Below are 23218 nucleotides of genomic sequence, written 5' to 3'. Positions count from 1 at the left end.
CCAGTAATGCTTGCTTGTCTTTGCAACTACTGTGAGTTAAAGGTCAAAGGATGTGACTCTCAATCCAGTGCTGCTATTACCTTGCCACTGAAGTAAAATAGCATCTTCTCAGTAACTGCAGGCCCTTTTGTGAGTTTTAATACATAGCCCCAGTTCTTCCTCGTTGAAAACATTCTTTTAGCAGTGCAAGAAGCAGGGGAGAGGTGAATGAGTGCAGTGTGAATGGTGTAAATCCTCAGAAACAAATAGCTACACACCTACAAAATAATGCTGTCAACTTATCAGTAAGCTTTCCCTACTTCAGACAATCTTAATTACTGGTAAATTCAATTTTGTGTGTGTACTTCTAGCTGCAACAGATACCTTTATATTAAAAAGGAAACCAGCAGCTGGGATCTAATAAGCACATCATCAAGGTCCAGTCAAAGTCAAAATATTTTCCACCACAGTTTGAACACCGTTAATACTGCAAACACAAATTCAGAGCACAAGAAGTCAAGGCTGGCTTTAAGAGCCACCTGACTTTAGTTCTGCTGGTTACAATTACCTAGAAAATACCAGAATCTTCCCTTCGTGTGGCTGGAAGGGAGCCAGACCTCTGGCTCCAGAGGTATAGGGCAAAATCGAAAAATTCTGTCTGAACAGGCAACTCCACCCTCCACCCCAAGTGAGTTTGGCCTCCTGACAAAAAAAAAAAAAAAAAAAAAAAGAAACTGAGCTCTGAAGTAAATTCATTCATTGCCATGTTTTGTTGGATCTGTTTCAAAATACTTACACGACAAACAGAACATTTACATGAAAACCAAAGTGTTATTTATCACCCTTTGTTATCATGAATAAACTAAAATTGGTTTATAACCAGCAATGCATCCAATAGTAAACTTTATTTTTTTTCTGGTCAGAGAAAGAGGAGTTTTTAGGTAAGAAATAATAGCAGCCTTCCCACAGCAAAATATGAGAGAAAGTTATATTAAACCTTAAAGTCATACTTAGAAGTAACAAATGCTTGTGTTAACACTTTAGAAACATTTTCACCATTTTAGCATTTTATGTAGAAGGTAAGCTTGCAAAGGTGTTTTGGTTTTTTTTTTTAATATTTTATAACTTTGATTTCCTGCCAGCACTTAGGAACTGAGACAATGCCCATAAAATCAGAAGTCTGCATGTAGGAACACAGAACAAAATCATAATAATTTTATAATTAACCCCCCTACTTAGTTTATTAGTTAAAATCTGACACGTTTTAAACAATGTTGGAGTGGTGCTTTTTTTTTTTTTTTTCCTTAAGTCTGATTGTGCATTTTTTATGCCAAAATTAAAATTGGTGGTGAATAAGTGCTGAGCTTCATCATCTAAGGCCTGATGCATGGTAAAACCGGGTGCCGAAAAATTCAACGCAGTTTTTTAACTCGCACGGCAAAAAAAAAAAAAAAAAAAATGAACTCTAGATGCAGTAAGAAAATGGTAGGCTAATGCCATGGGAGTTAAAAGAGCCCACAAATACAAGGTAAAATGTGTGCTCAGCATTTTGCATAGGAAAGGGTGGGGTGGGGGAAGAGCTTTTGTGGAAGGAGCAAGCTCAAACTCAGCCGGAAAAGAAAGCATGGGGCAGAGGAAAAGCTGCCTTCCCCTCCCTTTTAGGTGCGGACATCATGCTTTGTGTGTCTTCTGCTCATAAAATATGATTTATGTGCACAGAAAAAATGTTTTCAGCGCATAAATCAGAGTTTATGCTCAGAAAACATGCATATAACATCTTCTCTGTGTGTAAATGCTGACTACAGGTCCTGGCAGCAGAACTCCATCATTTGCCCATAGACTATCACTAGCCCTGAAAACTTAGCTCCTCTTCAGACTAGGAGATTAGCGCCTCCACAACGCGCATTCAACGTGGAGTGAAACCAATAGCGCTCATCACATGCAAATGCATGTGAATGAGGCTATTAGTTATTCACTCCGAACGCAAAAAAAAAAAAAAGTGCATCTATGATGCACATTTTTGTGCTCAGAAATTAAGCCTGCCCGGAGCAGGCGTTAATTGCTGAGCGCTCCTTTAACCAGTACAGAAAAGCAGAAAAAAACTGCTTTTCTGTACATCCTCCAACTTAATATTGTTGCGATTTTAAGTAGGAGGAACAAATGTTTAAAAAACTAAAAAAAAGGTTTAAAATAAAAGCGCCTGCAGTTGGGTGCAGGAAACGGACGCTCAGTTGCCTGTTTCTTGAATCCCTGGCTGCGCGCCATTTAGGAAAACAGACACCGATAAATTCGTCGTCTGTTTTCCTAACCCGCGGACAGCCGACGCTCGCGAGCTCCCGTTCTCAAGGAGGCACCGGGGCGTGCAAGTGACCCTAGTGCCTCCTTGATAACGCGACCCCCTCATTTAAATATTGCATGGCGCTCCCAGGAGGGGTGCCTGGGGGCGTGTTAGGAAAGCGGGCGCTGAGTGTTCAGTGACTGCTTTCAGCGCATATTTATTGCATCGGCCCCTAGGAGTTTAGTTTCCCGTGCTCAGAAAACCCGAGGTAAGCCCACGCATCTCTCTGCACTGAAGGGTAATATCAAATGCCAACATCTGCATGAGATTTGCATAAGAGGGTGCTAACCTGGTCGCACACTGCTGTACGCACACTATGTAGCTGCAAAGCTCCTTGTTATATTAGCAGTTAAGTTTGACCAGAAAGAATGTGTGCACAATCATGGGTTAAACTGTGCACTCTGTGGAATGCACCTTATTACATTGGCCCTTGGATTGAAGTGAACCCTTTCAACAGGATTCAGTCTGTTACAAGTTTACTTGACTGCACATAGAATTCCCCTCTTCCTTCAGTTACTTGCAGCCCGATACTGTAAAACCGCGGGAGAGCGGACGAACGCCCGCTCTCCCGGCGCACGCACCAGCCCTTGGCCGGTGCGAGCGATCCAGTATGCAAATTAGGCGACGCGGTGCAAACGAGGGAAAGGAGGCGCTAGGGACATTAGCGCGTCCCTAGCGCCTCCTTTTGGCCTGGAGCGGCGGCTGACAGCGGGTTTGACAGCTGACGCTCAATTTTGCCGGCGTCGGTTCTCGAGCCCGCTGACAGCTACGGGCTCGGAAACCGGACGCCGGCAAAATTGAGCGTCCGGTTTTCGGCCCGACAGCCGCGGGCCAAATTCAAATTTATTTATTTTTTTTTTTACTTTTTTTTACTTTTGGGGACCTCCGACTTAATATCGCCATGATACTAAGTCGGAGGGTGCACAGAAAAGCAGTTTTTACTGCTTTTCTGTGTACTTTCCTGGCGCCGGAAGAAATTAGCGCCGACCCAAAGGTCGGCGCTAATTTCTTAGAGTAAAATGTGCGGCTTGGCTGCACATTTTACTTACTGGATCCCGCGCGCATACCTAATAGGGCCATCAACATGCATTTGCATGTTGAGGGCGCTATTAGGTGCCGCGGGTGGGCCGCGTGTTTTCCTCCCCTTACTGAATAAGGGGTAAGGGAAAACACGCGTCCAGAGCAGGCTGACAGTGCGCTCCGACGGAGCACACTTTACTGTATCGACCTGTTGGTGAGGGAGACAGAATCCTGGGCTGTATATTTTTGTGGGTCATTTTTCAAGCCATTTATTGTGTATAAAACACAGGCTTATGAGCATAAATAACTCCTTATAAAATTCCGAAGGGTTTGTGTGCATAAAACTTTATGCAAACCCAATTTCACGCAATCTTTTATGCACACAAAAAAAAGAGGCATCCTGATAAGAGGAGCTGGGATGTATGTGCATGCTTCCGATTTTACAACGAACTGCGTGGAAATTAACACGCATGGGTTATGAGCTGCAAAGAGCAGGTGTGACTTTGTGTGGGTTATCTGGAATCATATTCAAAGCAAACCCATGTGCTATTATTCGCTTTACAAACTGGTGTTAATTTATGCAATTGGCACTGGAAAAGTTACAGGGGAAGGGTGGGGAAAGAGGGGGTGTTATCAAATTACCTTCCCTATTTTTATCAGATTAATTAAACGATATTGCCCAAAAACATAACATTTGCTGACAGGTTCTACCCTGTCTGGAAATGCAGGAGACCTGAGGCAAAGTTGAGGGTGTTGTAATCCAGCCAGGGCACTAACTGATAGTGAATGTCTGGCCACCGTTTTGAGTGGATTATTGGAACTTTGCTTGTTACAGTGTTTACAGTTGCAGTTTTTATTTACAGTAAAGGTGCTCCCTTTTTGTTGGCCTTCCAGCTCAGTTGGAACCAGTCTCCACTATGCTCTAAAGTACCAGGGGATTTTTGCATGGTCTTCTAACTCAGCTCCGTTGAGTTCCGTGGCCTGTGGGCTAACCCCTCTGCCCTTATCTCAGGCACTGGGCCAACCATGCTGCTCTGTGGTGAGGCAAAACGCCGCCAGCACATTGCCAGACACCGCATGGTAGGACGCTGCCGACAGCAACGTGCCACGTCGCTCCTTAGGCACCCATATAACCTCTCCACATTTAAAGGGACCACAGCAGGGAAAACCCCATGGCCACTAGTGATGACAACACAGCTGCTTTCCTAAATAAGGGCAGTTCTCAAAAAGCAAATTGTTAGGAATGTGTACCCTTGAGCCGAGATGAAGTTAGCAAGCGAGGGGCGAACTCTCATTGGTTGGGAGGCGGTATGGGCGGAAAAGACCCAACTGGAGCTTCACCTATACCAGCCCTCGTTCCCCACAGGTTGAGCCCTTGGGTGCCGGGGCCGGCAGCACTTAGGCAGGGGCTCTAAAGTCGTGGAACCAGAGGGAGAGGCTGAAGCAGCGCCAGACAGGCAGAAGTCAAGGCAGGCGGCAGACAGGCAAAACCAGGAACAGGCCAGAGATCAGGATGGGCAGCTATAACAAGCAGAAACGGAGAAACAGGAAAGAGGTCAGGGCAGGTGGAGGTCAAGCAGAGTCAGGCAGGGTCAGAACCAGAAGATCAATCCGAAGAGACGAGGAGCAGGAATGCTGGAGTCACGAATCGGGAACAGAAAGCAAGCTGGAATTGGATCAGGAATCAGGAACAGGGAGCAAGGCAGGAACACAGGATCAGACAGGAATCAGGAAAGCAGAACTCACACTCAAGACTGAGCTGGATGCGTTGCTGAGGCAAAGTGCTAGTGGCAGGGCAGGGTTTATATACCCACCCTGTCTGACGTCATCTTCATGAGCCGCGAGGAACTTTCCCACCGCGGGCCCTTTAAATTCACAGCAGCAGTATGCGCAGTGCCTAGGGGGGCCAGGCGTGGAGCTCGGCATGGTGGTGTGCAGGGGCGCAGCAAGAGCAGGCCGCCGTAGCGTCGGTCAGCGTTGGCCACAAGGATTGGCGACGGAGAGGAGCTGGAGTTGGTTGCCTGACTGCAGAGGTAAGGGGACCCGGCAGCGGTCTTACATGGCCGGGGATTCTAACACAAATCACCTCAGCAACAGGTCCAGCTACTGAGTGTAGAGTGTGTTGCTTCCCAAGCCATTTCCAGTCTTCATCTTTAGCCTGTTCCAGTCTTAGCCTCTGCCTGCCCTAGTCCTCATATGTCTGACCTGCTCCTGCCTTGCCTATCTGCCTCAGCCCTATCTGTCCCTTCTCCTCTCTCTCGGATGGATACCTGGTTTGACTTCTGCCTGGACTCTGCATACGCTTGACTGCTGCCTGTTCTTGACCTCTACTTGGACTTTGGATAAGCCTGACCACTGTCTGCCTCTGACCCTTGCCCAGACCCCAACACTTCTATTTGCCACTTGTCTACAACCTCCACCTGGCCTTGTATCACATCTCCAGTTACTATCACAGACCCTTGCCTAAGTTCTGCCGGCCCCGGCTCTCAAAGGCTCAACCCAAGGGGAACATAGGCTGATAAAGGTGAAGCTCCTGCCCAGTCTCTGCTTTGCCTGGGTCTGCCTGCTGATGGCGAGAACCTGCAGGGCTCCTCCCTGCAGGAACAGCCAATCTCGCCTCAGCCCAGGGGTCCACAGACACAACAGTTTGCTGAGGCCATGGACCTCGGTGGACTTGACATTGCTCCAAGCCATCTCTGGTATATTCTGTAGATTGCAGGTCAACAGGGTGTCCTGAAGCTCCAGACCATAGCTATGGATCTTCTTACCACTCACCTGACACTTTGACTACCCCAGTTGCACTGCCTCCACCCGTACCAGTGCTCCTCCAGTCAGCTAATCCCTCTGCTGCCAGCTCCATCAGGTATGCCCTGGATCCCAAGTGGTGTCAGGAATTCCTCAATCAGTGCAGGATGCACTTTCAATTACAGGCTCCCCTGTTCCCCAATGACCAAACCAAGACAATGTATATTTATTCACTACTGGATGGAACGGCACTGACCTGGACTTCCCGCTCTGGGAATAAGAGGATCCTATTCTGCTCAACCTTCAGCAGTTCATGTAACAATTTTGCTCCGTCTTTGAGGAGCCAGGTCATGTGATAGCCTCGGATCTACTCCATATCTGCCAGGACTCCCGAACCTTGGGCAAATATGCCGAGGAATTTAGGACTCTAGCATTTGAACTAAACTGGTGGAAGGACAGCTTGATCACCATCTTTCTGGAAAATTTAAGGACGTGCTTGCCACTTAAGAATATTCCACCTCGCTTGCCCTAACCAGAAAAATAGATTGACGCTTGAAGCAAAGGATCTGGGAGACCCTTCCAGCATGGAGAAGCATTACTCTGGAACCTCACTTCCAATGCCCACTCTTGCCCACTGCTGCCACACCCTCGGCCTCTCCTACTCTTCCCAAGGAATCGATGCTGCTGTCTAGCCCCAGAAGAAAGGCTCCAGCATAGACAACAGGGCCTCTGCCTCTACTGCGCAAAGGCCAGGGTCATCTCCTGGCCTAATGTCCCAGGAGGTCAGGAAATTCAAACACCTAGGGACCTTCAGGGAGCTGACCCTAGGCCTTACTGTTCCACTTCCCCAACTGTGCCTGCCAGTCATACTGGAACTGGGCCCCACGTGTTTCCCCAATCAAGCTTTTGTGGATTCTCGCTCCAGGGGAAACCTCATTTTGCAAGGTCTGGTTGACCATCTCCAAATACCCACTGTCCTGATGACTCCCCCTACTGATAATCTCCTGTCTATGGGGATCCACTCCTGAGACAGGTTATCCAGACCACGGTGCCCCTAACCTTGTGCACTTATCTCTTATACTTGGAAAAATCAGCTTCCACATGATCCCCAGAGTTATTAATCCAATCATACTCAGCCTGCCATGGCTCCAACAGCATCAATCCTACTTCGACTTGTCCACCTTAGATCTCGTCCACTGGGGCCACGGATGTATTGACTCCTGCTTGGAACCTCCTCACCCAGTGATTGTGGCTTCTGCCATTCTGAGGCTACCCCTGCAATATGCGGACTACAAGGATGCCTTTTCGAAGAAGAATGTTGAGACCTTGTCTCCTCATCGCACATATGATTGTGGCATAGAGCTCACTCCTGGAGCTACGCCGTCATGGGGCTGGTTTTAAACCCGTCCCTGCCCGAGACTCAGGCTATTTCAACCTACATCCAAGACAATCTAGCTCGCGAATTCATCCGACCTTCCTCTTCTCTGGCAGGAGCTGGTTTCTTCTTTGTCATGAAGAAAGACAGATCTCTCAGGCCATGCATAGACTTCTGTGGTCTGAATGCTATAACTAAGAAAGACTGTTACTCTCTGCCTCTAGTAGCCGAGCACTTTGATCACCTGCAGGATGCTAAAATATTCATGAAATTGGACCTCAGGGGGTGCAAACAACCTCATCTACATCAAGGCTGGTGATGAATGGAAAACCACATTTAATATCCGTGACGAGCATGAGTACTTGGTAATGCCCTTCGGGCTTTGCAACGCCCCAGTGGTTTTCCAGAAAATGGTCAATGAGATCTTTCATGATCTGCTATAAATCTGCATGGTCATATACCTGGATGACATACTGATTTTCTCTCAGACCCTGAGCTCCCATCATAGAGATGTCTGCATTGTCCTTCAATGCCTTTGGGAGAATAACTTCTATGCCAAGTTAGAGAAATGTCTCTTTGAGCAAGAGGAGCTCCCCATCCTTGGGTATATAGTGTCGTGAGACAGATTTCGGATAGATCCTGCCAAGGTAAAGTCATCATGGATTAGCCTCACCCAGTGGGGCTCAGGGCCTTAGAAAGATTCCTGGGTTTGCTAATTATTATAGCCAGTTTATTCCTAATTATTCTGCTGGGGCAGCCTTCCTAATGCTTACTCACAAGGGCGCTAACACCAAAAACTGGCCACCATAGGCTATCAAGGCTTTCCAGAAATTAAAGGAAGCCTTTGTTGACAAACCTTCCCTGTGACATTTGGACCCTACATGGCCCTTCATTATGGAAGAAGATGCCTCTACCCTAGAGGAAAGGGCTGTCCTCAGCCAACACAGTTCTGAAGGGGTGTGTTGCACCGGAGGTGGACCCTTGGGCCGAGATGGGGTTGACGCTACCTGTAGGAGGGATTCTATGGGTCCCCATCATCGGCAGGCGGAGTGGGCTGATGGACGAAGGCTGGCTGGTGCTTCACCAATACCAGCCCTTGTTCTCCGTGGGTTGAGCCTTTGGGTACCGGGGCCAGCTGGACTTAGGTGGGCCTCTGTATGTCGTTGTCGATAGAAGGATCAAGAGGTCAGCCAAGAGGCAGCAGCAGTGAAGAGAAGAAGTCTGTACTGGACGAGGCGGAGTCCCGGAGACCCGAGCACCAATAGAACCAAAGTCAGACAGAGGTCGCCCGATCAAGAACAGGCCGAAGCCTGAATAAGCCAAGTCCAGGATGTAGACTGAAGAAGCGTCATAGGGCAAGCTGGAGTCAGGGCTGGCGGCAATCTGGAAGCAGTGGCAAGCAAGGCTGAGGTCTGGACTAGGCGAGAGTCAAGAACGTAGTCAGGCAATGCAGAGGTCCAGGCATGGAGAGAGGCAATAGAGAAGTCAGGCGATGCAGAGGTCTGGGCTTGAAGCGAGGCAATGGAGTAGTCAGGCGATGCAGAGGTCTGGGCTTGAAGAGAGGCAATGGAGTAGTCAGGTGATGCAGAGGTCTGGGCTTGGAGAGAGTCAACAGTATGGTCAGGCAAAGCAGAAGTCGTATCCGAGAAGGCAGTCCAAAGGTAGGCTAGGAAAGAGGAACACAGGAACGAGGAAACCAGGAACAGGAGTCAGCGAGGATCAGGAACCAGGAACGAAGGAGAATCACCAGGAGGCAATGAGTACATGACCAGCGTGGAGACCTGTTGCAAAGGCAATTCTTAGCAGCGGGGCCCAGCCTTAAGTAACAGAGCTCTGCTGACATCATCATCCGTGGCCGTGACTAGGTTCCCGCCGCGGGCCCTACTTAAGATTCAATGATGCGCGCACGCCTAGGGAGGGGCATGGTGCTGAGTGGCGGTGTCTCTCCCACGGGCCACAAGGAGAGGCCTGACGAGGAGCACAGGGATCTGCAGCTGTGCCGGAGGCACCGGGGGCGGCCCGAGGACAGAGCCAGCAGCCCACTGCCGCCAGGGATGAGGAATAAGGCACTGGATTCGTCTGAGAGAGGTGAGGGGGCCGGGTCGTGAGTCTACCGCGGCCAGCACACATAACATGGTGCTTCGACTGTGTTCCTTCTTTTGCAAGAAGTTTTCCTCAGCCGAACGCAACTACAGCATTGGAGATGGAGAGCTCTTGGCAGTCATGTTGGCTCTAGAAGAATGGTGTCATCTTCTCAAGGGGGCTCAACATTGCATCATGATTATACAACATCTACATCAAGCTCAGCAACTTAATGCCAGACAGGCCTGCTGGTCCTTGTTCTTTTCCCGCTTTGATTTTGAGTTATGTTATCGCCCCCACACTCATGAATCTACGAGCAGAGGCCCTCTCCCTTTCCTTCCAGACCAAAGATATTCTGAAGCTAAAATACTTCTGGCCACCATGATACCTGTCCCTCCAGGGAAGACTGTAGTACGTTCCAGACTGCATGAGAAAGTGGGGATATGGGCTCATGACTCGCATGTAACAAACGGCGCCACATGATATGGGTGGTGATTGATTGATTCTCCATAATGGCACACTTTGTCCCATTAAGAACATAAGAAACTGCCATACTAGGTCAGACCAAGGGTCCATCAAGCCCAGCATCCTGTTTTCAACAGAGGCCAAATCAGGCCACAAGAACCTGGAAAGTACCCAAACACCAAGAAGATCCCAAGCTACTGATGCCAATAATAGCAGAGGCCATTCCCTAAGTCAACTTGCTTAACAGCAGTTAATGGACTTCTCCTCCAAGAACTTATCAAAATCTTTTTTGAACCCAGCTACACTAATTGCACTAACCACATCCTCTGGCATCAAATTCCAGAGCTTAACTGTGCATTGAGTGAAAAATAATTTTCTCCAATTAGTCTTAAATGGACTACTTGCTAACTTCATTTAGTGCCCCCTAGTCCTTCTATTATCCGAAAGTGTAAATAACCAATTCAAATCTACTCATTCAAGACCTCTCATGATTTTAAAGACTCTATCATATCTCCCCTCAGCCATCTCTTCTCCAACCTGAACAGCCTTAACCTCTTCAGCTTTTTCTCATAGGGGAAACATAGAAACATAGAAATGATGGCAGAAGAAGACCAATCGGTCCATCCAGTCTGCCCAGCAAGCTTCACACTTCTTTTTTCTCATACTTATCTGTTTCTCTTGGCTCTTAGTAACCTTAGGTTCTATTTCCCTTTCACCCCCACCATTAATGTAGAGAGCAGTGATGGAGCTGCTTCCAAGTGAAATATCAAGCTTGATTAGTTGGGTAAGCGGCAGCATAGCTCTCTGCCGTTGCAGCAGAGAGCTATGCTGGATATGCGTGAAGTGTTAGTTTTACTTCTCCCCTGCCGTTGAAGCAGAGAGATATGCTGGATATGCATTGAAAGTGAAGTATGCATTGAAAGTCACATTAACTATCATCAAATATTGAAAAGCCTAATAATTGGTAATTGAATAAGCCTAATAATTGGTAATACCTATAGCCCATGAGCCCACCCCTGTTTTTTGTTTTTTTTTTAATATGGAGATGGCAGGCCTCCATCCTTCCGCTCCGTGAAGGTGGAACACCAACCACTGGCCACTGGCATCCCGCTCCGTGAATGCCTCTGTGGCTACTGCCGCTCCGTGCAGTGTTTTGCTGCCTCCTCTTTATACGCGTCCTCTAGACCTGATGGATCCACAGTGTTTATCCCACGCCCCTTTGAAATCCTTCACAGTTTTGGACTTCACCACTCTCTCCGTGAAGAAATACGGAGTTGTTAAAAGTTGATAAAGGGGAGTTGTTCCATCCCGTTTATCATTTTAGTTGTCCTTTTCTGTACTTTCTCCATTGCAACTATATCTTTTTTGAGATGTGGCGACCAGAATTGTACACAGTTTTCAAGGTGCGATCTCACCATGGAGCAATACAGAGGCATTATGACATTTTCCGTTCTATTAACCATTCCCTTCCTAATAATTGCTAACATTCTATTTGCTTTTTTGACTGCTGCAGCACACTGAGCCGACAATTTCAAAGTATTATCCACTATGATGCCTAGATCTTTTTCCTGAGTGGTAGCTCCTAATATGGAACCTAAATCGTGCAACTACAGCAAGGGTTATTTTTCCCTATATGCAACACCTTGCACTTGTCCACATTAAATTTCATCTGCCATTTGGTTGCCCAAATTTTCAGTCTCGCAAGGTCCTCCTGTAATGTATCTGAATAATTTTGTATCATCCGCAAATCTGATAACCTCACACGTCATATTCCTTTCCAGGTGACTGGAGGGTGGCTAATGCAACCCCAATATTTAAAAGGTTCTGCAGGGGCGATACGGGAAACTACAGACCAGCTAGCCTGACTTCAGTGCCAGGAGAAATAGTGGAAAGTGTCCTAAATATCAAAATCACAGAACATATAGAAAGACATGATTTAATGGAACAAAGTCAGCATGGCTTTACCCAAGGCAAGTCTTGCCTCACAAATCTGCTTCACTTTTTTGAAGGAGTTAATAAACATGTGGATAAATGTGAATCGGTAGATGTAGTGTACTTGGATTTTCAGAAGCCATTTGACAAAGTTCCTCATGAGACGCTTCTAGGAAAAATAAAAAGGTCATGGGATAGGTGGCGATGTCCTTTCGTGGATTACAAATTGGCTAAAAGACAGGAAACAGAGAGTAGGATTAAATGGACAATTTTCTCAGTGGAAGGGAGTGGGCAGTGGAGTGCCTCAGGGATCTGTATTGGGACCCTTACTTTTCAATTTATTTATAAATGATCTGGAAAGAAATACGACGAGTGAGGTAATCAAATTTGCAGATGATACAAAACTGTTCAGAGTACTTATCACAAGCAGATTGTGATAAATTGCAGGAAGACCTTGTAAGGCTAGAAAATTGGACATCAAAATGACAGATGAAATTTAATGTGGATAAGTGCAAGGTGATACATATAGGGAAAAATAACCCATGCTATAGTTACACAATGTTAGGTTCCATATTAGGTGCTACTACCCAAGAAAGAGATCTAGGCGTCATAGTGGATAACACATTGAAATTGTCGGTTCAGTGTGCTGCGGCAGTCAAAAAAGCAAACAGAATGTTGGGAATTATTAGAAAGGGAATGGTGAATAAAACGGAAAATGTCATAATGCCTCTGTATCGCTCCATGGTGAGACCGCACCTTGAATACTGTGTACAATTCTGGTCGCCGCATCTCAAAAAAGATATAATTGCGATGGAAAAGGTACAGAGAAGGGCTACCAAAATGATAAGGGGAATGGAAAGACTAAAGAGGTTAGGACTGTTCAGCTTGGAGAAGAGACGGCTGAGGGGGGATATGATAGAGGAGTTTAAAATCATGAGAGGTCTAGAAAGGGTAGATGTGAATTGGTTTTTTACTCTTTCGGATAATAGAAAGACTAGGGGGCACTCCATGAAGTTAGAATATGGCACATTTAAAACTAATCCGAGAAAGTTCTTTTTCACTCAATGCACAATTAAACTCTGCAATTTGTTGCTAGAAGATGTTGTTAGTGCAGTTAGTATAGCTGTGTTTAAAAAAGGATTGGATAAGTTCTTGGAGGAGAAGTCCATTACTTGCTATTAATTAAGTTGACTTAGAAAATAGTCACTGCTATTACTAGCAACAGTAGCATGGAATAGACTTAGTTTTTGGGTACTTGCCAGGTTCTTATGGCCTGGATTGGCCACTGTTGGAAACAGGATGCTGGGCTTGATGGACCCTTGGTCTGACCCAGTATGGTATATTCTTATGTTCTTATATTGAATAGCACCAGTCCCAATACAGATCTCTGAGGCACTCCATTATTTACCCTTTTCCACTGAGAAAATTGACCATTTAATCCTACTCTCTGTTTCCTGTCTTTTAATCAGTTTGTAATCCACGAAAGGACATCGCTTCCTATCCCATGGCATTTTAGTTTTCTTAGAAGCCTCTCATGAGGGACTTTGTGAAATGCCTTCTGAAAATCCAAATACACTGCATCTACTGGTTCACCTTTATCCACATGTTTATTAACCCCTTCAAAAAAAATGAAGCAGATTTGTTAGGCAAGACTTCCCTTGGATAAATCCATGTCTCTCTATATGCTTTACGATTTTGATCTTTAGAATAGTTTCCATTATTTTTCCCAGCACTGAAGTCAGGCTCATTGATCTATAGTTTTCTGGATCACCCCTGGAGCCCTTTTTAAATATTGGGGATATGTTGGCCACCCTCCAGTCTTCAGGTACAATGGATGATTTTAATGATAAGTTACAAATTTTAACTAATAGATCAGAAATTTCATTTTTGAGTTCCTTCAGTACCCTAGGATGCATTCCATATGATCCAGGTGATTTGCTATCTTTAGTTTGTCAATCTGGACTACTACATCTTCCAGGTTCACAGTGATTTGGTTTAGTTCATTTGACTTATCACCCTTGAAAACCATCTTCGGAACTGGTATCTCCCCAACATCCTCATTAGTCTTCCTTCCACTCTGGAATTAGCTCATCTTTTCACCTTCACATCTTTCGCCATCATGGATTACTGAGCATATATTATCAGATAAAGGAGCTCAGTTCTCCATGTGCTACTGGCATTCTTTCTGCAAAACTTTGGTATCACTTGACTATACAATGGCCTACCACCCGCAAGGCAATGGGCAGCCCAACTCTCAGCACAAGAAATCTACAATCTATGGGAACAATCAGTTGATCAAAAAGGCTGCCTCCCTAGCCAAGAAGACAGCAGTTGCCCAAAGGAGGCTGGAACCCCAGTTCAAGATGGGTGAGAAGGTCTGCTAAGTACCCAGTATCTGTGCCTACGGCATCCCTCAATACGTATGGCACCACGCTTTATTGGCCTTTTCTAGTGTTTCGACAAGTGGTCCCAGTTATGTACCAGCTAAAGCTCACCTATCTTGAAAATCCACAACGTGGTTCAAGCTTCTCTGTTCAAGCCAGTAGTGCTTTCTTGGCTCTCCAGAGTGCTGCCTGAACCTCAGGAAATCATTGTTTATGGAGACACAACATATGAAGTTCAAGAGGTCCTAGATTCCCACCGGAGGGGCAAAAGAATAGAATATTTTATCTCTTGGAAGAACTAATGGGAGCCAACATATTAGATTCCAATATCCTCAAAGACTTTCATCAGCGCTACCACAAGAAATCCAAGGCCTCAAGGAGAGAGCGTAAGAGGGGAGTACTATTGCATTCGTTGGTCTGCGGGCTAACCCTAGGAACTGCTACCCTTAACCAGGCACCAGGTTGGCCATGCTGGCGCAGAGAAACACCTCCAGTACATTGTAGACACCACCCGGTAGGACACCGCTTAAAGCAACATGCCATACCTCTCCTTAGGCAAGCGTGCACACGACCTCTCCACATATAAAGGGACCACAGTGGGAGAGCTCCTGTGCTCCCTAGTAATGACATCACCGTCACTGCCCAGAAGCAATTTGCCTCAGCAAGAGGTCCAGCTACTGAGTGTAGTGCGTTTTGCTTTCTAAGCCTGTTACAGTCTTCATCTTCAGCCCATTCCAGTCTTTGTTGCTGCCTTCTTTAGTCCTCATCTGCCTGACCTGCTTCTGCCTTGCTTGTCTGCCTCAGCCCTATCCGTCCCTCTTCCTCTCCCTTGGACGGATACCTGGTTTGTCCTCTGCCTGGACTCTGCATATGCCTGATTGTTGCCTGCCCTTGACCTATTCCTGAACTCTGGATACTCCTGACCACTGCCTGCCTCTGACCCTTGTTGGACCCCGACACAGCTACTTGCTGTCTGCCTACAACCTCCGTCTGGCCTCGGATAACATTTCCAGTCACCAGCAGAGACCCTCACCCCTAAGTCCTGCCAGTCCCAGCACCCAAAGGCTCAACCCGAGGGGAATGTGGGCTGGTGAAGGTGAAACTCCTGCCTGAACTCTTCTTCGCCTGGGTCTACCTGCTAACAGTGAGAACCTGCAGAGCTCCTCTCTGCAGATAGAGCCATTCTTGCTTCAGGCCAAGGGTCTACAGACATAACAAGCTCAGCCTTTCCAGCACCAGTCCTTGCCACTGACAAGGACTTCTTCCAGGGCATGGCCAACATGGACCTTGATTCTGACCTCTAGGTGTCAATGCTGAGCAAAGAACAAGGTTCCCTCCCTCATCTCCACCCCTCTTCAGAGGCTGAGAGGGATGCCTCTACAGCACCCCCAGGCCCAGCAGATCCAGAGATTGGAGTGGAATCCTGGCCTGGGAATCAAACTTGGGTCCTCAGTATGAAAATGCACAGAACTTTTTTTTTTTTTTTTTTTTTTTTAAAGGAAATCAACTATACATATACATTTAAGCATTGAAATCTGTGAAATAGCATTTCTGAGGAAGTATGTCTCTATGTTATAAGTAACCATACTGAAGGATTCCAACTGAGAGATCTAAACCAGTGGCCTAGAGGTGAAAGGTTCTAGAACACTATGAGCCATCCAGCTCCTAGGGCAGTTACTAAAAGTTAACATTTTATCTAAATAGGATTATGGCTATGCTCAGACAAAATTAGGGCCTTATTTTCTAAGGCTATCGCACGCTGCCAGTGTGCGATAGCTAGAAATCGTAGGGCACGCCTGCAAAGGGGACATCGGGGCAGAGTCGGCCCCGGAGGAGTCGCGGCGTCACCGGGGCCGACTCCGCGAAGATGGCGCAGGCAGCGAAAAGGTAAGGAGCCTTTTCGCTGCCTATTTCGCGCCGAATAACTACACCTTAAAAGGTGTAGTTATTCGGCGCGTCGCCGGTAGCGATCGCACCGCGGCTGTGCGATCGCTGCCGGCTAGCGCAGGACCGCCCATCCCCCCGGTTTCGCCCCCCCCCCCGCCCCCCTAATACCACCGGATTTTCTAAGTTCTGTTAACTTAGAAAATCTGCCCCTTAATTTGTTCTGTTTTGTTTGGCTTACAATCACCTGTTTTTACACTTTCTACCTTTCCCTCTGGAGGCTGCCAGTCCCCAGTTTTCCAGATTTAATTGGCACCTCATGTCTCATCCTTCACCAGTACCAGATCCGATCCATTCCAGCACAGACAGTCCTCGCAGCTGTTTACTGCTGGGTGATGGATGCTGGGGCTTGCTATTCAGCAAAATGGCACTCCTGGCCTTTTCTTCCCAAACCGGCTCTCCCTTCCCCTCCTCCAGCTCTGTACAGACCTGAGACAGACAGGGATCTCCCACATCCCAAGAGGCAGAGCACAGCCCTGCCCCCTCCCCTTGGGAGTTTTTTCAGCTAGCAAGAAGATGTAACTACTTAACTACTTGAGCCGTCCATCCTTGGCCCATTTTAAGTGCAGGATCCTGAGTCAAGGTATGAGTCTACGTGTCCTGTGTGCAAAGTAAACTCTCAGGCCATGCAGCTAGCTTTGGGGGGGGGGGGGGGGGGGGAAGGCAATTTCAAAAGCCATTTACCTGGGTAAAATCAGGCTGCTAGAAAACTACCCACCCTGCCAGCAGAGAAAAGTGCGCACAGAGGTCAACAATGCATGTACTTTCACCGGCGGGAACAGAGGCGGGTTTAGGTCAAGGGAAGCCACGATGCACATAGTTCTGCATTTTCAAAATGCTGCGCACTGTTCTGCAGGAAAAGAGAGTCCACAGGAAAAGCAGGCGGGGATTTCTGTGGGTAGCTTTTCTTTAGGCAATTTCAAAGGGAAAGCACACATCTACTTTCTTTGGGAGAATCATTTATTTGAATTATATTCCACGTTTCGGCACTTCAAAACAGATTAGCACAAATACTTTGCAGCTACACCCAGAAATTGCCCCAGAATGATTTTCAAACTCACTGGTAAGTGCAGGATGACATCCGCATTTCCCCTGTTTCCTCCCTCTTGCAAACTATTCTGCCCATTCACGTGCCCGAAGTCCGGATTGCAGGGTTCATGTATTTGCTAAAACAGGTACTTCAGCACCTCTAAAGCAAAATTTCACCACCTGTTTCTCCACCCTGTCTGGAAGGGATCTTTTATTGGTCTGGTTTCCATGCTAGCCATATCGAATAGACATGAGTTAGATTTGCATACACTGGAGACCCAGTCAATGCAAAACTATCTCATGCATAGTCATTGTGCTTATCCTGAAAACCAGATCAGTAAGGCATGCCTCCTGAAGAAGTCTGAGAACCACGGATTGAAAATAATGTTCAAAATAGCAAACCTGAAACCTGCCCTTAACGTAACTTTCTCAGCTGGACAGATCTGCCTCCTTGTAAAAGTGATTTGGCAAGGATACTATCAAAAGAACAAATCTAGTTGTATAAATGTAGCATATTTTTCATGATTATGCAAAATACATTATTGTGCAAAAAAAATCCAATTTCACTACTGATATCAGGTTCAAGAAGGGGAAACTTGGGAGAAAAATTAGAAAATATTTCTGCCTGAAAGAGGAGTGTATGCAAGGAATGGACTCCCAGGGAACCAGAAGCAGAACCAGTAATGGAATTCAAGAGAGCCTAGGAGAAGCACAGAGGCTCCTTAGCTGCAAGAAAATGAAAGGAAGGCTGGAGATCAAGTTGGGCCTATGGCATTGCACCAGAAAGTAAACTGGGCAGCGTCCACTGGGCCTTCCCATCCTTATCTGCTGTCATTCACACTATGTCAGATAGAGTACAAAGGGTGCCCCACAACTCATCTCCCAAAGTCCAAAATGACTTCAGCAAAGTTGCTGCTAAACTAAACATCTTACTGAAATATCCAGGAGCAGGTCCGGCGCGACAGAGTGTGCATACAGTGCATTCGCACAGGGCAGCACACTTAGGGGGGCAGCTAGATCAGGCGGCAGGTGACTTGGTGAAAGGCCGAGCGGCAGGGAGCAAAAACAGTCCCAGTCCCCGATGGTGTGTGCAGGCAGCAGTGTGACCTGCAAACATTGATTCAGGGTCTTGGGTGGGGGGAGGTGAGGAAGCATGATGTGCCGACATAGCAAATGTCTAAAAAAAAATAAATTCTTATCTGAGATGCAGCAGGGCTGGCAGCAAGAGAAGGCATTGAGGTGCGGACCCTACAGCGACTACCGCTTTTTTTATTTTTTATTTTTAACTTAAGCTCCTTCCTACTGTTCTGCACCAAGGGGCGGCCCACCTGAACCCCACTGACCTCATAGGCAGCCAATGGCTAGAACTGGCAGGCGTTGCACCAGCAGGGGAGGGAGGGAGGTACAACTTATCTGCGCAGAGGCTGGCCTGTGACAAGACAGGAGGAGCTGGTCAGAAAAAAGCTGCACTGTGTGTCCTGTCAGCCTGCACGGGACTGGGGGGGGGGGGGGGGTCGCAGCAAGCGGTACAGAGGAGGAAGGCAGCACCGCAGCAGCTTTGCTTTGGGCAGAAGGGAGGGGCAGAGGTGTCAATCTGTTTGGAGCTGGAAAAGATCACCTGAGCTGAGGGAGGGAGGAAGGGGGGGGGTCATAGAGCAAACTGGGCAGGGCATTGAATGGAGGGAGCGGGCATGGGGCAGGAAACAACCTGGGCAGGGCATTGAGCAGAAGGAGTGAGGGGGCAGGGAGCAAACTGGGTATATTTAGCTGAGAGAGGGGTATAGCCTGGGAATGGGGGGAGTAAGCTGGGAGTTGAGGCAGGGGAGGTGGAGTGAGATGAGTTGGAGCCTGGGGAGAAGAAATGTTGGGGGGCTGTGGGGTGTTTCAAGCAGGGTCAGATTTAAAATTATGGCGCCAATAGGCGGAGAGCCAGGTTGTGGAAGATTTTGTCCCCAAAAATCAGACAGCCGCAGAGGGAGTCCCAGTTTGTGGGGACCTTCAGAATCTGATGCCCAAGGCACGTGCCTGTGTTGCCTATGCCTGATGTAATTTTACAGTACTCCTGGGGAATTCAGCATCTTTAGCAAATCAAATATAATACAAAAAAAATGAATTATTATTCAAAGGAAATGATTGTATTGAATGATTATGCACTGAATGTGCTGGAGGCTGGCTATTTGGCTGTGAGGAGATAACATTTGTACACTGTAATTGTGGTGAACTATTCTGAATTTGGTGATGGTCTCTCTGTGTTCTGCAGGAGTGGCCGAGGTGAGCTGATGTATTGTGCCCTGTGCCCAGGGATCTGCAGCCGTCTTGTGCATTGTGTTTTCCCAACAGGAGGAGGAGTATTTTGTAGATCCCGGTGTACGTTTTGCAGTGCTGCTCTTTCATAGGTAGAGTTGTTGCTGTGTGAATCCTACAATTTAGTACTGCCATGATATGGCAGGTTTGAAGTTGGCTGTCTATGTCCTGAGTGGTTCATCTTCTTTTTGCAGGATTTTGTATTGTTTCACAATGTCAGTATGCCTGGTAGTGGAGGACATTTGTGTTATTGTTACTCAGATGATACCAGAATTTGAAAAATTATTTTTTTTTTGGTATGGTGAGTTGTTCACTGCCCCCTTCCCTTTCTTATTGTATGTTTGGTTATTGGAAAGATGCTTAAACTTAAGTCTTAGAACACAGAATCGGGTGGGGGGACGGGGCAGCACACTCGTTATTCTCACAGGGCAGCAAAAGGCCTAGCAGCGGCCCTGTCCAGGAGGAGTGGAAGTAAAGGAGCTTACAGGACTCCATACATTGTAGAATCTGTTTCTTTACATAAAGGCCAGTGATGAAGCAGAAGCTGGAAGTGAAGGAGTTAGGGAAGAGAAGCAACAAGGGATTTTCAAGAGAGAGGCGAGAAACTAGCGGAATTATTTCAACATAGGAGAAATTTTTTTTGTAGAGTGAGAACACAGAAGCTCTAAGGCTCACCTCGTCTTACTAATTTTTCCTAAATGCTGCTTTCTCCAGCTTTGCTCTCATTTCCCCTCCGATAAGGATCCTTGTGTTGGTCCCATGCCTTCCTGAAGTCCTGATACCGCTTGAGGCCCCACCTCCAGGGAGAGGCTGTCCTAGGCATCTCAGTGATATCAAGGTTTGTAGAGATGGCATTTAATGAGCAGCCGTGCTAAAAAGGACGCGCTGGGGGTCAACTGTGCATCCTTAGCACACTGCATCGGGCGCTCAGGAGATGGCGGAGCGCGGGTTAGAAAAACGGACGCTCAATTTGAGCGTCTGTTTTCTCACCCCCCTCAAAAGAAAAGCTGGCGTGTGAAATCCCCTGCAGTGACAGAGAGCAGCCGTGCAGCCTCGCAAAACGTAAACATTGCAAAATGTAAAGATTGCAGCCTTGCAGACTGTGAACATTTTTACAGCAAGGAAGCCATTGCAGTTCATGCAGTACTGGGGTAATCTGGTCTTGGGTTTTACCAACCAGGCAGGCAGCCAGTAGGAGAAAGCAGAAAACTGCCACTCGGCTAATGGGGCTGGCGTTAAATTTGCTGTATTATTAACAAGTGTGCGTTAGCTGAGAGGCGATTTTCTGCATTGGGGGTAATAGCTAATAGCCTCATCTACTTGGCATTTACATGTGATAAGCGCTATTGAGAGTTTGGATGCGCTAATCCCCTTATTGCATTGGGGGTTAGCCTAGCGCCTCCCAACGCATGTCCAATTGCTCATTAAGCTGTGCACTAGGCTTTGTATGTTGGCTCCATAGGGAGCTGAGGATGAAGGCTCTGAGAAATGTGGTAGTTTTAAATTGGCATCTTCTGGATCCCCTATTGCTCCCACAGAATTGGCCTATGGTTGTCCACTAGACCTTCAGTTTGTTAGCATTTTAAACAGTTTGAAAAGTCACTCTAAATAGCCAAAGAGACAAAATAATCGGAGGCAGCAGTTTAACAGGTTAAATTTGGAGAATCCACTTTGTTCCCCCCCTCCCCCGGGGCCAGATTTACATTTCACTGGCCCCAAGGGGCAGGATCTTCAGGGCCTCCCTCTTTTCCTCATATTGCTCTCCTCCTCTTGGCCCATTTTTAACCAACGGTGCCCTAGCGGCTCAGGTGCCCATGGGCTGATGCCTTCTGTGCCTAATGGGAAATCCGGCACTGGATGCCCTCTCTTTACCACTCAGTAAAGTCACACATCACCCGCCCATACGCAGATTTGGATTGCAAGCTTTTTTTTTTTTTTTTTTGGGGGGGGGGGGGGGTTAGATATTTCATGATCGTGAATTATCTTGTGCGACTCCATGCACACGGATGACAATGAAAGCAATAAACATTAGTTACGAATTATTACAAGAATGAGCTCAGTTTTAAGCGTTTCGTCTTTGGTTTTGAAACGTATTGAAACCAGATCCCGAAATTATACTGAGGAAGACCCCAAGCTATCAATTTAGGTGTTCCTGGCTAACCTGTATGTAAAACTGATATTTCCTCTCTGGCCTTACTCAACTCCAATCTAAATCCTGTCCCTCCTCCCTTGCGGGCTTCTTTTCAAGCTTAACCCCTGATTCTCCTTAATAAATGAAATTCCCAAAGTCTGTACGTATGATGGTGAGCTCCACTTAGCACAGCAGTCTCTTATGTGTTTTCACACAGTCCTGTGCACGTTGAGGAGTGCTGATGGCAGTGTCGAGTAGGAATATTTACATAAATCTATTTCATATGTTAACATTTACTAGAGCATGCTGCTGGTATCTGCAAGTATACCCATGCGACAAACTGCTAGCCAGATAATGAAATCATAGGTAATGAATAATGCAATTCTGACTTTCGGCTTTCTATAGGTAAATATTAATCAGCAATATTAATCAGTATTATATAAACAGTTGTTAAAAGTACATGGGGTTTTACATTCTGGCACAATATTATGCTGCAAATCCAATTTCAGAGAAATGGGACAGCAAACACAGCTTCTCATCGGATATACCTCTCCCAAGCATAAGCCCCGAGTCTTAAAATCCCACCCCCCACAAGTGGGACCATGCATTTTCTGCGACTTCTGAAAAAGCATGAATGTGGCCAGCAAGAGAAACCCCACAAGGTTGCATTGTTTTAACAATTGCTGGCTGGAGAACAAGAGACGAAGATTTCTTTTTGCCGCAAATCCCAGCAAAGTTAAATCCAAATCTTCTTGGCAGCAGCAGCAATGCTGCAGATAAGCCTTGAAGTCCGGGTTAAAAAAAACGTGCCTCTCCCTTCCCAGAAAATCTTACCTTTGTAGTCCACAACTTGACCGTCCAGTCAAAGGATGACGTGAGGAAGAGGTGTGAAAAGTCGACCTGGCCCACTGCCATGTGGCAATTGATTCCCGTGACAGGACCCTGGTGCCCTTCAAAGACCTCGCCAATGCCAGCTTTACTGCAATGGAAATGCAAGAAAGAAGATGTGACCCTGCTCCGTGTCCCCAGGCACCTCTACTCAAACTCAACTTCCCATCAGTCCTCAGCCCCTTTGCCATGTTGCTGACCACAAAGGTTTTCAGTGAAAAGATGGAAACCAGAGAGAGCCTCACTGTGATAGAAAGGCAGCACCCAGATGGCCAGTGGCAAACATACAATACCATTTGTCCTCTAATCTTCATCAGTAGGTGGCCGTGGATCTACCAAGCCTGTGGTAAAAAATCCAGTGGCCGATGGCATCCAAGAAAACTAATTTAGCGCCCAGTTTTTGCTCTAAGAGCCCGATTGACTAAGGGTCTATTCCCATTTTGTATTCATCAGAAAAAAAATCTTGGTAAATCAGGTCCTAGGTGATGACATGACCAGAAAACGTGAAAGGGATTTCTGTCACACTGCCAACAATCAAGGAAGACAACAGTAATGCATTTCTATTCAGAGGTAAGCAGGCTAGGGTTAGGCCTGGCTGGAGC

General features: G+C 46.8%; 1 protein-coding gene and 1 long non-coding RNA gene across 2 annotated transcripts in view; one reads left to right on the top strand and one right to left on the bottom strand.

The window, feature by feature from the left end:
* Positions 1-23218, bottom strand: part of DYNC1I1 (dynein cytoplasmic 1 intermediate chain 1) — a 693069-nt gene that overhangs the window by 145247 nt on the left and 524604 nt on the right. The window contains exon 14 of the mRNA XM_029588927.1: positions 22563-22707. Coding sequence (XP_029444787.1) covers positions 22563-22707 — 145 coding nt within the window. The remainder of the gene's footprint in view (positions 1-22562; positions 22708-23218) is intronic.
* LOC115084277 overlaps positions 1-23218 on the top strand; it is a 74800-nt gene that overhangs the window by 21041 nt on the left and 30541 nt on the right. The gene's annotated exons all lie outside the window — the stretch shown is intronic.

The sequence above is a fragment of the Rhinatrema bivittatum genome, chromosome 2 (assembly GCF_901001135.1).
Source record: "Rhinatrema bivittatum chromosome 2, aRhiBiv1.1, whole genome shotgun sequence".
Lineage (NCBI taxonomy): Eukaryota > Metazoa > Chordata > Amphibia > Gymnophiona > Rhinatrematidae > Rhinatrema > Rhinatrema bivittatum.
Note: the sequence above shows the minus strand (reverse complement) of the source record. Positions and strands in the feature narration are given on the sequence as shown.